At 32.2% G+C, this 14,699-nt stretch overlaps 2 protein-coding genes across 2 annotated transcripts in view; both read right to left on the bottom strand.

The window, feature by feature from the left end:
* Positions 1-14,699, bottom strand: part of LOC142317643 (uncharacterized) — a 93,668-nt gene that overhangs the window by 68,487 nt on the left and 10,482 nt on the right. The window contains exons 3-4 of the mRNA XM_075354200.1: positions 13,556-13,696; positions 5,744-5,785 (exon numbers count right to left, since the gene is read on the bottom strand). Of these exons, the coding sequence (XP_075210315.1) occupies positions 5,744-5,785; positions 13,556-13,696 (183 nt within the window). The remainder of the gene's footprint in view (positions 1-5,743; positions 5,786-13,555; positions 13,697-14,699) is intronic.
* On the bottom strand, positions 3,948-5,702 carry LOC142322282 (uncharacterized). The gene has a single exon (XM_075361194.1). The coding sequence runs from the start codon at positions 5,624-5,626 to the stop codon at positions 4,862-4,864; it is 765 nt and encodes a 254-aa protein (XP_075217309.1). The 5' UTR covers positions 5,627-5,702; the 3' UTR covers positions 3,948-4,861.

Raw genomic sequence — 14,699 nt, 5'->3', positions numbered from 1 at the left:
TCTGATTTGATAGGCCTGGAATAAATGAGCTAAGCTGGATCTTCAATTAACTTTTTAAGGACCTTTATTGCAAATTATTATTCTACCGATCAGTTCCATATTAACTGTATTGAACTTTTTCCTTTTCTGATTTCAAACTCTGTGGAAAGTTTAACTAATTTTTAAATTACATATGCCGGGTGTCCAAAAAACAATAACATGGTTTTAAATAGAAAATGTAATTTCCCGGGCCTCCGTACCGCGAATGGAAGCGTCAGGGCCGTTCAACCGTAGGTCCTGAATTTGAATCCCGGTCAGGCATGGCATTTTTCATACATTTTCACATCCCATGCACAAAAAAAAGAAGAAAATTAAAGGTACGTGTTTCATTATGTGAAAGCCCAATGTCTAATTTTTTGCTCTTCTTACCACAACCGATCACAGCACTGGACCCCGTCAAGGTCATCAACCTCATTTCACATTCTTACAATTATGTCTCCGGAAATCGTTTCCATGTCTTCTGTTATTATTTGAGGCAAGTGGTCAAATGACTGGATTCTTTCTTGGTATTTGCTATTGCTAAAGCAAATGCTATTGTTAAGATTAACTCTAAAAAAAAATCATCACAATCAAATCGCGGTGCCTAATGAATTGAAACTTCTCTTTCTATTAGTCCTTCAGAGAACATGTCGATGAGCACACCCCACCCAATATCTGCATGTGTGGGGCTTCATCCTGTTTGAAAATTCTTCTTTAGCACGCTAGAGTGTACTACTATCCATATAATTGTCGTCCCTCGCCCCCCCCCCACAGCCAGGATAATGGACACACAATTAAGCATAAACCCAGCTCCGGGAGGTGCCTTCGCCTCAAACTACCTCGGGAGGACTCAAGGCCCCGCCCAGGCAGTCGGGACTCTGTCTTTCTGCATGCCATGTCTCAAATGAGGAGTTCTCGAAAGGGAGCTCCCTACCGGGACTCCCCCAAAGAGATCCCCCACCGGGACTACGGTCTTACATTCCCCCAATGGCATCCAAATAGGAGTTGCCCCACCTGATCATTAAAGGTGGAAGATCGAAGCCTCCCACCCCTCCCGGGTGAAGCTGTCCCTCAAAGACAACATGACGTTACTGCGGAACAGATGGACCGGTCTTGCATCCTTGACCTCCGGACGCATGACCGTAGAACTTGCAATCTTTACGTACATTGCCGGCCTTACCATACGTATGGCCACTTGTATCTGCGCTATTACAGAACTTCACCCAGTGGCCTGGACTCCAGCATCTAAAGCAAACTTCGTCGGAGACACGCGGCGTCACCCGACAGGCCACCCACCCAATGCAAACACGCCCATCAAACAGCAGTTTCTTCGCAAGGAGCAGCTGCACTGCTAATGTAATTACTTGCGTCATTTCTGAGCAGATAATAATCTTTTTCTTTCTCTTTTGCAGTTTATCAGCGCATTTGGAGGTTATCTAATCGTGGCAATGCAGTTCGGTCCAGAACTCTACAAATCTTAATACATTAAAAGTTTAAGTTGCGAACAATAACAATACACGTTATAGAATAAAAAAAATTATATTGTAAAATGCAATAGAGATATCAAAAGAGAAAAATAAAATTAATTTAATGTAGTAATATAAAATAAAATATTTGTTGTTTATTAAGAGTTTGTTTGCACATTCCAGCCATGTCTAAATTGTTATTACTCAACCTGTAAATCAGTAATTAAAAAAAATATATATATATAAAATCTTGGTTATTTTAGATTGATTTCATAAGAAAACTACCTGTAATGAGTACCATGATTCGACTTCCCCTAGACCCCAAAACCACCTTCAGCTCAAATTGTCACCGAATGGCTTCGACGGCACGTGGCATTTACTAACCTCATGGTGGCCCTGAAAAAGGCAGTTTTTTCGTCGAATGGCTTCGACGGTTCGTCATAACCTTGTGGTGGCCCTGAAAAGGGCTGTTAATTGCATTAGCTCTGAGAAGAGCTGGGTCCGGAAGTTGGTCGCCGGCGAGGTCGGGGAGTTGCGGCTCGCCCATTGAAGTCCGACCGAGCTTTCCCTAAGCGGCAATTGGGTCCCCATTACAGCGTGGCAGTGGTGGCCGCCAGAGCCCCGCAGTGTTGGGTCGGGTCGGCGTCGGTCGTCCTTCGCTGGCGCGGCCGAGGCGGTTCTCCCCGAGCAATTTTTAATAACCGTAATTTTGCGCCAATCACTTTCAAATTGCTCCTTAAAAATAACTCATCCCAAAATCTCGGTTGGGTTTGTTAACGGTCAAAATTGGGGTAGAAATAGGTGGACTTTTTCGAAAAAACAAAATATCGCTATAACTTTCTTATTAAGTAAAATATCAAATTCGTTTAAAGTTCTTACAATTCTTTGGATAAGGACCTAAAACTTATTTAAGTAAAGTTTTTAAGTATCTCCAACCATTGGGCTCAGGGGGTGGAAAAAGGGTTTTGAAGTAAAAAAAAAATCATACCTCCTTAATAAGCACAGTATCGAATCGGTTTAAACATAGTCCTCTAAACATTACCTAAAACTTTGAGACAGTTTTTGATATGACCAACCCTTACGGCAAGAGATGACCAAAATGTTGCTGGAATCGTAAGAGAATGGGGCTTGTCATATGCTAAACATGTGAATCTTTTTTCATATGCAACCATTGTCGTATTTAGTAAATTTGAACTTTAAGGTGGACATTTTTTTATCTCCTACTTAGCATCGGTGAAATCTACCTTCCAGCGTGCCAAAAGCGATTTTTTTAACTACTGACATGTAATATAAAGGATAATTCCAAGTTTTAAAGTAACACATTTCACTCGTTTCTCTAAAAAATAATAGTATAATTGTAGTATTTTTTAACATATTTATAGAATGGTTAAGAATATAGATTCTAGAAGACCATTTTTGAATTAAACAGCTTAAAACATTATCAAAATAAGGGTCATTATGAACCAGTTTTTTATTATTATACAGATTTTCAACTAAATAAAAACCTACTCTTTTCAACCACAGACCAATCAGAATCGGGTATTGTGTTTTATATATTAACTGTTTTTTTACTTTGATTTTAATCTGATTTAGTAGTTAGCAAGCTGTGAGCTTTATTTGAAGTACACCGATAGGATAGGATAACTATAGGTTTCTATATGATACTTTTTCCTTTTTTTAATTATATCGGATTATGAGGAAAAAATATCTTTAACACCGATCAATATGAAAGAAAACACAGACTAACAATCTATTGCCACAGAAACATATTGTTAATATATTTTTGAAAAAAATCTTTAGTAACCTTCAGGCTGAACTGGCACTACAATCTGGCAGAAGGCTGCTAGGCTGGTAGTGAAATATGAATCCTCATAAATATTAAAAACTGGTGCAGGTGCTGATCTATAACAAGATTCAATTTTTAATTGTTCTAAACTAATACTTTATAATTACTCTATCGTACATTTCTGCTATATTACTAAACATCTGTATACATTTTGGTTTTACACATTATTTTTCCTTACAAAATCATTTTGCTTTTCAACTAAATTTATTAGTTGTAATAATGAAGGATTACAGAATAGATTAAAATTATGTTCATATAAAATAATATACCTCATAGTCTAACGTTGTTTGTTTAAAAAAGTGGATTTTAAAACCCCACTATTGCTGAAATAATTATTGGGATAGTCTCAGTCTGAAACTTGCATACTTTACAATTTATTTTATGTAGAATACAATTGTAAGTACAAAAACAAAGCTTCCAGGTTTTCTGTTTGTAAAAATAAATATATTTCTACTAAAATGAATTGTTAGAAAACAATTTAAAAAAGAGTAGGCATTGACTTGGAATTTGTATAAAATTATAACCTCGCATTCAGGTAACTTTTCAGAAATCAGACTAATTTCCATCATTTTTATTTATCACATATTTCATAACAAAGGATAGTAACTAAAAAACCTCAAAGAGGTTATAAAAGTAAATTTAATTCATTTTATTAATATTAAACAAGTAAAGAAAATAAAAAAGAAATGTCTAAAAAAAATAATATTACATATATATAATAATTCTCTGGGACCATCATTAGGTATTGCTTCAGAGGATGAGATGAATGATTTGTAGCATGTGTGGAAATGCCATGCCAGACCGGGATTCAAACCAGAGATCTCCAGATGAAAGGCTGATAAAAATATGTATTAAATACAAATGTTTTAGGAGAATGCTTCTGATAAAAGAATAATACAGCCCTAAATTAATTCAGGTTTGTTATTGTTTGTATTATATTATATTGTTATTTAGTTAAAAGTTTGAACAAAAATTATCCAAAGTGACATTTTACGTACTCATGTAATCCAAAGTGGTATTTTAAAACAACTCAAATAAAAAGATTAGACCAAAATATTAATTTTAATTCTTCTAATGAGCAGAATAGAAAAGTTTCTTCAACTTCGATTGGCAAAAATGAATTCAGAAAAAAATTCACATTGTCACCTTACATCTGAACGTTTTCTTAACAGCATGAATGGAAGTTTGCCTTTCTTTACATAATATGTAGAAAGGTGCATCTTCAAAGTAGAACTATGAGTAAAAGATTTCTGACAAACACTACACAAGTTTTTTTTTCACCAATATGAACAGTCAGTATATAACTTACATCAAGGATGCATAACAATCAACATAAAACTTACAGCAAAAGATTTTTGACAAACATTACATTCACACTGGTGAATTTCTTTTCACCAGTGTGAATGGAGGTATGTGTTTTAAAAAATGATCTCTGATTAAAAGATTTATAACAAAAATCACATGTGAATTTTTTTCACCAGTATTCATGAGCAGATATGACTAATTTAATTCAAAAGACTTCTCACAATAATTACATGTGATTTTTTTTTTCACCAGTATGAATGGAGATATGTGTTTTTAAATTTGATCTCTGACTAAAAGATTTCTGACAGATACTGCATGTGAATTTTTTTTCACCAGTATGAATGTAGATATGTTTTTTTAAATTAGATGTCTGACTAAAAGATTTCTGACAGATATTACATGTGAATTTCTTTTCACCAGTATGAACAGAGATATGTTTTTGTAAATTAGAACTCTGACTAAAAGATTTCTGACAGAAATTGCATGTGAATTCCTTTTCACCAGTATGAATGGAGATATGACTTTTTAAACAAGATCTGCGATTAAAAGATTTCTGACAGAAATTGCACGAGAATTTTTTTTCACCAGTATGAATGGATATATGTGATTTTAAATTCGATGTCTGACTAAATGATTTCTGACAGATATTGCATGTGAATTTTTTTTCACCAGTATGAATGTAGATATGTTTTTTTAAATTAGATGCCTGACTAAAAGATCTCTGACAGATATTGCACATGAATTTCTTTTCACCAGTATGAATGGAGATATGTGTCTTTAAAGTTGATCTCTGATTAAAAGATTTCTGACAGATATTGCATGTGAATTTTTTTTCACCAGTATGAATGGAGATATGTGATTTTAAATTATATCTCTGACTAAAAGATTTCTGACAGATATTGCACGTAAATTTTTTATCACCAGTATGAATGGAGATATGTGATTTTAAAGTAGACTTGTGACTAAAAGACTTCTGACATATTTTACACATGAATTTTTTCTCATCATGAATAAATATTTTCTTTAAGCAATCATAGTTGTTGTAATCTACATTACTTAAAGGTGAATTTAAGTACACATCACAGTGTTTTTCTTTATTTTCTCTAACCTGAGATGGTCTTTCATCAAAAACTGCTCCTTCACCATGATCCTGCAAACAAATTAATACAATATGTTTATACAGTAAAAATGAATTATAAACTTTAGGTTATTTGGGTTTATAAAACCCAAACCTAACCTTTGTGTTACTTGAAATTAAAATCTAGAAAACATTATTTCTTAATATATTACTATTTTACAAATTTAATAGAAGATAAGTTAAAAAATATTTGCATTTTACTAAGTTTGATTTATAAATCACATTATAAATAAATGATATAATTCTTTTAATATAAGTGGTGGGTTCTTCATTATAGTTAGATAATTCATTTTTAGTTTATCTTCCTCCTCTAAATGATGAAAAGAAATCTATTTAATTGAAATAGTATAACATTTGGGTGAAAAAAACACACATCTCAATGTTGCAATATGTTTAAATGAGGATGAATCATGGTTATATTGTATACTTTGTATTTCATACATAGAATAATTTATTTAATATGATTATAATGTAAAAATATTTGTGAGTATATTTATAAGTATTTTAATTACAAAGTAAGTCAAAATATACACATTAAAGAATTTACATCGAGAGGAGGTTTTTATTTACTGTTAATGAGTAGGGAACACTAGGCTCACTCATGGATATCTGATGACACAAATGGATGCACCCCTTTGTGCTCGCTATATATGGTGTACTGACCATCTCAGTGCACCATATCCTTGTGGATTATATCTGTTACATGGCATTATGTTGCAAGTTTAACCTTGCAATTTTTAACCACACGGGGGCAACCAGTAACACCTAGAAGACACTGCCTCAGTCGGCCCTACATGGCTGTAGAATAACCCACCCTAGTGCATACAGCTGAAGCCGTTGCCATGCCCATTGGTGTCCCTTCTGGTTCATTGAAACATCACAACAACTTTATCCAGTTACCCCTATATGCCTCTCTTCAGAAGGGTTGCCCTTCCCATTCCTATATCCTAATCAGAGTTTGGGTATGCACCCCACGCATACCCCCTCCGAATCGTGCACCCATCTCACATACGTTGAGGGTCCTTAATGGATCATAGGAGCACTCCAATCCAACCACTCTTGTACGTGGATGGACTAGAAATGCCCTCAACAATGAGGTTACCTCCCTTGTCCCTATCCACGATTCAACCCCTGGCAACCTTCTTTTTTTTCACCAGTCTTTTTTTTAACCTAGGGGCTAACAGTAAGTTTAACCTAGGGACTAACATATAAATAATTTTAGGGGATAATGAAACATTTTTATTTTATGTTTTATGATTTCTTAGGGCTATTCAGTCAAGTATTTAAATTACTGTGTTTAAGCTATTTGCCGTAAAGCAGATGGTAATTTTATTATCTTTATTTTAAATTGTGAATTTTTAACATTTAGTTGTGTAAGAAAAATACATTATGTCTGGGCAATGATAATGCAAAAGCATATTTTGACTCCTCCAAACAAAAAACATGTAACATTCTAAATTATAACCAACTGAAAAATTTGTTATACTTTATGAAAACAACTTATTTCAACAAATGATAAAAATATTTTTCAGTCAATTATCTGTTTCAGTCAATTATCTAATCTATCCAATACCTATACTAGTTGCACTTTAGCAACTAGTATTGCATAGTTTAGAGAATGGTACACTAGTAAATTTTAAATTGTTTATCAAATAAATTTTGTGATTTTAAAGGTTGTTTTTATTGAGATTGTTAAATGAGATACTTTTTTCTCTCTAATAACAAGTCTACACACAATTTTGATAAATTTTGTTTCATGAAAAAAATTGCCATGCCAGACTGCGATTCAAAGCCAGAACTTTCCAATGGAAGAAGGGATGTTATTACTTAACCTTTCAGAGTTAAACACACACACGCGCGCGCGCGCGCGCACACACACACACACACAAACACACAACAGGGGTAACATTATGTGCATATGATTGCATTAATTATTTAATTATAATTTGTATTATTATCATCTTTATCATCAGTGTTAGGAATATAAATAAATTAATTACAAACAGAATGATAAAAATAGATAATCTAATCAGATAAAGTAAAAAAATGCATACACTTACAATGGTATACAATATAAAATTAGGGAAACAATTGATTTATCAGAGAAAAGTAAATTTTTCAGTTAAATCATGATTACTATAACCATAATTATCAATAAAGTTTGTTTAGTTTTAAGTATAAAAAACAAGTTAAAGATATACTAACTTTATTTACTTTTCCTGTTGTAGTATTTGGACAATTATAAAAAAAGAATATTCTAATATGGCTAAAAGAGATTTAGTATTTTAATGTAATATTGATACAATATTACATTCATAATGGTCTTTTATTTATGTTTTAAAAATGTTATTAATTAAACAATTTTGTAACCGTAGTTAAAGAGTTATTTTAATGCAAGGAGATAATGAAAAGTTGAAATAAAAAAATTTAATTTTATATGAAAAATAGCCACAAAATGAATATAATTAATAATACTGTGATTAAAACTAAAAGAAATATTTTAACAACATTACCTGACTCCTTGTATTTCTCAATTATACATAAGGTCTGTAAATAAAGAAATGAGACTGATTCAGAAAAAAATTTATTTACAATCCAATTATACCACCTTCGAAATAGTTCTCATAGGAAGCCATGCAATGCTTCAAACAGTTTTCCAATTCTTCATAGCAGTGTTGAAATTTAGAAACCAGAATATCCTTCAGATGGTCAGTTACATTTTTTAAAAGTTTTCTACTGATCCAAAATGGTGTCCTTTGAGGTGTTTTTTTAAAGTCCAGGACAGGAAAAAGTTGCAGGAACTGCAGGAATGTTTTTCTTTGCAAAAAATTCATTAACTGAAAGTGCAGAGTGACAAGGTGCATTGTCATGATGCAGCATCCCGCTGTCTTTGATTACTGATCCCACATGGGCAACTCTTTTCCGCAGTCTTTCAAGAATTTCTTGGTAAACATGTTGATTTACAGTCTTTTTTGTAGTCAAACTCCTTTTGTAGTCTGCAACTGATTCCTGGCCCACTGAAAATGCTTTAAACCACCTAAAAAGTTGGGCTCATGACAGAGTGTCATCTCCATATGCCCTTTTCAATTCTGAAAACGTTTCAGTAGCATTCTCACAAAGTTTAACACAAAACTTGAACTTTTCTCATAATTTATCACATTTTTATAACGCAAACAAAATCTTGTTTCATGAAAAGTTTGTTTACATCTCATATGGTAACAATAGACTTAAAATATTAATACCTAATATAAATCAGCTGTTCATATAACCATATGTTTACTAGTAACTTTACAGTGTTACCACTTTGGCTGCCAAAAACTAGTTTCATTACTTTATTTACAGACTTCGTATTCCATTTCCTACAGATACAATACAATCTATTTCCAATTTATTAATATCTGAATAAAATATTAAGCAGTTCATTTCTTGTTAATTCAGACTTCTAAAATAGCTCTGACTTTATTCAGAAAAAATCATTTCCATTTTAGCAGTTTCAAATGAAGACGTGGAGATATATACACATCAGTATGTACTATCATGTTTTATGAGAACAGGAAACACTACTGCACAAGTTACACTAGTTAAGAATATAACTATTACTGTTTTTTTAATGCTACCAGTGTGTTATCTTACCATTCAAGTTTTTGAAAAGAGAAAATACTTAGTAATATTCAGATCAAAATTAAAGAATAACAACTTTGACTGAATACGATTATTTAAGGGTTAGAAGAATTCTTAAACCAGGAAACAGAGTACAGGTTAAAAAAAAAACAAAATAAATGGAAGCTTTGGGTGAGAAAACTGTTTCAAGTTTAAAGAGGTACAATGAGATTGCACTTGAGAAATGAATGTGACAGGTGAGGTAGGTCATTACAAGATCCTAATTACCATTAAATTTAAAAAGTTACTTGGAGATGGAACATTTGTCATTAACAGAAGAAGAAAGATCAGACATTTACATTAAAAAAACAAATTATCTACTATTTTAAATTAATTTTTTAAAGACAGGTATTATGGCTATTGTTTTTATACATAAAAAATGTTATCAATAACATTCTTTGGTAATGTTTTAAAATTTTATGTTTAACATTTTCTACTTATAAGGTATAAATGCTTAATATCAGGTATAGATATCATACATAATTACAGCTAAGCATAATGACAAATTCTTTTAAGAAAATAACTACATTATAGTTTGTATGGTGAAACAAAGATAAAAAAGAACATCTCTTCAAGTATACTATTGAACACAATTACCCGAAAAGTGAGGGTACAGGAGGCAGAACCCTCCTGGACACCCACTGTGTCTGTTATCCTTATGGTTGTGAGAATAACACTGATAAATAACAACTAAAGCCAGAAAAACTCTCTTTCCTCCTATGTTTTCCTCGTTCTTGACATAGAACCTCCTGCTATAAACAAGCATATTCTTTTTGGTTCTCCTTCTCATTACCTTGTAATACCTTATATTTCAGGAAGGGGTCAAGGTAGAGAGCTGGAAATCAGATATGTTATAAAACGCATTATTTTTAGGTCTATTATTTTTATGTCAAAAATCAAAGTCAAAAATGGTATTAGGTCGTTATCCAAGAGGAAAAATTCACAACTCTAAGGGGTCTACGGCTTCAATATATGACTTAAACCTTCCCTGGAATAACACAAATGTATCCTGAAAATTCTGAAGTAATTGGTCGGTTGGTTCTCACTTGATGCTGTTGCAAACAGACAGAAATGCCACAAACTTTCGCATTAATATATTAAATAAGCAAATTTTATTTCATATACAGTAATTTTATTTTTACACTTTTTTTACTAGTCCTCTAGCTTTGTTATCACTTATGCTGCAGGCAAAATGTAAATTTTTTTGTTGGGATGCAAAATTAAGATTCCTTGTTAACACCTGGAAGCAATGATTCTAAAATAAAGATCAACGTCAATGTCACTAAAATATAAACTAAAAACAAATATAAACTAAATAACAGTAACATAAAAATAAAATTAACAATCAAAGTTCACAATAACACAGGAAAAATAATATTAAAAAAAATTGAAACATTATAAAATGATAAAAAATTTATTACATAACTATTAAATATTTGAGCATAGATGAATGGTCTAAAGAAACAACAAAGCATTCAAATAAGCATGTTTTGTTTTCTAAAATACTTTGGATTTTAATCCCTAATTTAAATTTCCAATGCAATACCACATAAGAGACACAGCTCACAAGAAGGTATTGTTAGGTGGTAGTCACAGAGAACACAAAGGGTGCATTGATCTGATTCATGAGGTGTATTATATGAGTAAGTTTAGTGTGCCCTATTCACACAAATAGCAAATAGTAACCTCTTCTTGATGGTTTTTTCTGCATGAAGAGCTTCACGGTGACACATTGCTCTTGACTGTATGAAGTTTATTTTTGATGGTAGCATTCATTCACTTTGCCACTTGTAACGAACCACACTCTTCTGAAAACAGAAAAAATTGTCCAAAATAACGCGATTTGTGAAAGGAGACTGCAACTAAGCCTCTTTTACCATATGATCTGTGTGAGCATTGCTTGAAATTCCAATATGGCTGGGGATCCATAAGAAGCTCACACTTTTGTTACGCCAAGTCATTTCAGAAATAATAGACTGTATCTCACAGAACATAGGGTGTCTGGAGTAAGGCAGATTTGTGTATTTTTTATGATACTGACAAAAACTAAAGCAATGATGTACAAGAGAAGGCCGTCAAGGAGGTAATAATTTTGAGTGGAGATTATTGTAAATTTAGAGATAAGAAAAGGTGATGAGCTCTAGTTCGTAGCAGATCTTGGCCATTCCTGATACCAATTAAGATGTTGTTTGGAGAACACAGTGTCAATAGTCGGATGATTTGGTTGGGCTTTAATTTGAGCTACACAGGATCACATTTGATTTTGTCTATACCAAAGAGATGGATCACCACTGTCCACTAGTAAACTTACCAAGGGACTTAAACAAAATGCACCTGTAGCAAGACGGATAAATGAATAATGAACTATGTAGAACATCCTAAGAGCAGTGACCATGTGGAAGAATAAGCCATGCAGCCATAGTCTAATTGGAAATGGAGCAGATATCTGTACAAGTACAACGTGCATACTTGATCAGCTCCCCAACTAGTATTAGGTAGAACGATCAGCATATCTAACATTTTTAGACATTTGACCTTCAAACTGCTTTAAATGTATTACCCACATTAGTCGTTAAACAAACCACAATCTTAAAAACTTAACCCACGTGCACGGTTCAACTGTTACATCATGTAAAAACAGTTGAGGATCAACATGTTCTCTCAAGCAGGAAAATCAAATGCATTTTGTTTTCCCCTGGAAAAACATGATCTAGAAGTTTTACAACACTACTCCAAACAGGTTAATATGTATTGGAGCAGCCTCTTTGCAGTAGCTAACGTTTTACATGCAAAATGAATTGAAAAATCATCTACAAATAATAAACAAACAGATTACAGGTTTCCGCACACTGTTTGTTATAGTATTTATGGCTATAGGAAGGTAACACCACTTCCCTGTGGTATTCTGTTTTCTAGTGTAAAATTTTCAGATACCAATGTTCCAACTTGAACTCGAAAGAACCAACTACTTAGGAAACCACTAAATAAATGCCATCAAGTATGTTATGTCAGTTTTGCTCCTCCCATGATGGAAAGAAGATAAGAGTACAATCCCAGTTGTCATGTAAGGAGGTTCAACAAGCCGAATCACAGCTTAGCAATAGTCCTGTTGGCTCTCTTATTTGTTCTGACTGCAAGAACTGGCTGATCTCTTGTGTGATCTACAAATGTACAATACTGGGATAAATATTTTTTTATTAAGTACAAATCTTTAAAAGTATTTTTTTTTAACTTTAAAGCTTTTTTAAGTATATAAAAGTATAAAATCTGAGTATAAGTTTATTTAATGTTATAACATTTTTTATTACTCAGATCTAATTTTTGAACAAGTAATTTTTTATGATGTAAATAACTTTTTTAAACCATGATCACTGAGCAACAGAATTTATTTATTTATTTTTTTAAACATCTTAAACATAATGACGTATATTAAAATATTTTATTATTATTCTACCTAACCTTCTCACAATCTGTGTAATCTCAATGGATAAATCCCAGGTTCTTCAAAATTAATATAATAATTTTATATTTATTATTATAACAAAGGGGAAGTATCAATATTTATTGATGCAAAATAACTATATTTATTAAAAACAGCACACATAATCAAGTAAAATAAAATTTAAAAATTCCAAACTCTGTTCATTCATAAGTAAACTAGTAAAGTTCAAAAATTTACTGGTAGATAATTTTGTAATTGTCTTTGTATAAACCCCTCTCTCAGCTTATAACAAGTAAAGTAATTCTATATATTAAATTAACACTGGAGTTTAAAAATATTAAGCAATATAAACTATATATCTTTCATTGTTATTTTTCATTTTGTTTACAATTTATAAAATATTTATAACATGAAATAAAAAAGTCAAAAAGTAAAATGCTATTCTGATAAAAGCGAATCTACTTTTGCATGAATTCAGGATAAAAACAAGATTTTCAACACAGCAAGTCAAACAACAAATTGACTGTTGGAAACAGCTATTTCATTTTAAAAAAATCATTATTTCCAGCACAACTTAAATGTAATATTTTAAATACTGACAATAAACTATGAAGAGCTCTTAAGTGATGCATTAATTTTAAGTAGGGCTTTAGTTATATATAATAAAAACAGAATCTTACCATTTCTTCAAGATTTTCATCTAACTTTTCTAATTTAATTGAAGGAATGTCCAAATTGGCAAAAGCCAGTGAAATATCACTGCTCTCTATATGAAGTGGATCCTCTTTTTTTGGCAAGTAAGTGTGTGAATCATCAACATCCTTCAACATATATAAGATTTCATTAAGTTATACAAATGTATTTCAATTTATTAGTTTGTCAGGAATTATATTTTATAACCAACCATGGCTGACACAACTTTTTAATGGGTAAAAATAAATAAATGCAAATTCAGTTGAACATGGAAATGGTAAGATGAAAATCATTTTTCTAAGATACACTTTTATATGAGAATAAGATATGATAAAAACATATGAAACAAATGTGAAGAATACATGAGAAAGAAAGAGAAAAGTAGATGAATTAATTAGTAGATGAATCATAAAATAAGTCATACAGTAATTAAATTTAATAAAAATGGCAGAGTTAAGCATATAAAATGGTACACAAAACTGTGTCCTTTATTTTGTACGTTGGTGGTTTTATTTTTTATTGTAAAATAATTTTTTTATCAATTTTGAGAACTTTTGTCAACTACTGTCAGATAGCATCAATTTTTCAAAATACTTTTTTAACAAACTGGTAATTTTTTATCACTAGTCCCCATTGCTTAATATTAACTCACTACTGCATTACAGGTCCAAATTGTGAAAGCTTTCGCCTTTTCTAATGCCATCTGTTTCACTTGTATTAACTAGGATTTGTGCTAACTATTCATATTACTTAGCAATATCATGAGCTGTTTAAATGTCTTGTTTAGGCTCTGAGTGTACCAATCCTTTATGTCCAACACTAAACTGAAATAATAGGACTTTTTTTTTTTAATAACTTCAGTTTTGCCCTGCCATCCAGATTTGGACCCCAGCCTCTCTTGGCGACACATTCCCCTTCACTGTACGAAGGAGGTCTGTGTAGGACCTCCCCCCTCCAACATCACAATAACCGTGCCGGAGGCGTCCTCGCCAGTCTTCTCTCTGAGACACGATGCAGGTACTAGCCCACCCGCCCAGCAGGCCCACAGAAACAGATCTTACTATCCTCCGCCACGACCTGAGGGATGGACTTAACTAGACTAGTATAACCCCATCCTCACCTCCAGTAGTG

The sequence above is a fragment of the Lycorma delicatula genome, chromosome 1 (assembly GCF_047948215.1).
Source record: "Lycorma delicatula isolate Av1 chromosome 1, ASM4794821v1, whole genome shotgun sequence".
NCBI lineage: Eukaryota > Metazoa > Arthropoda > Insecta > Hemiptera > Fulgoridae > Lycorma > Lycorma delicatula.
Note: the sequence above shows the minus strand (reverse complement) of the source record. Positions and strands in the feature narration are given on the sequence as shown.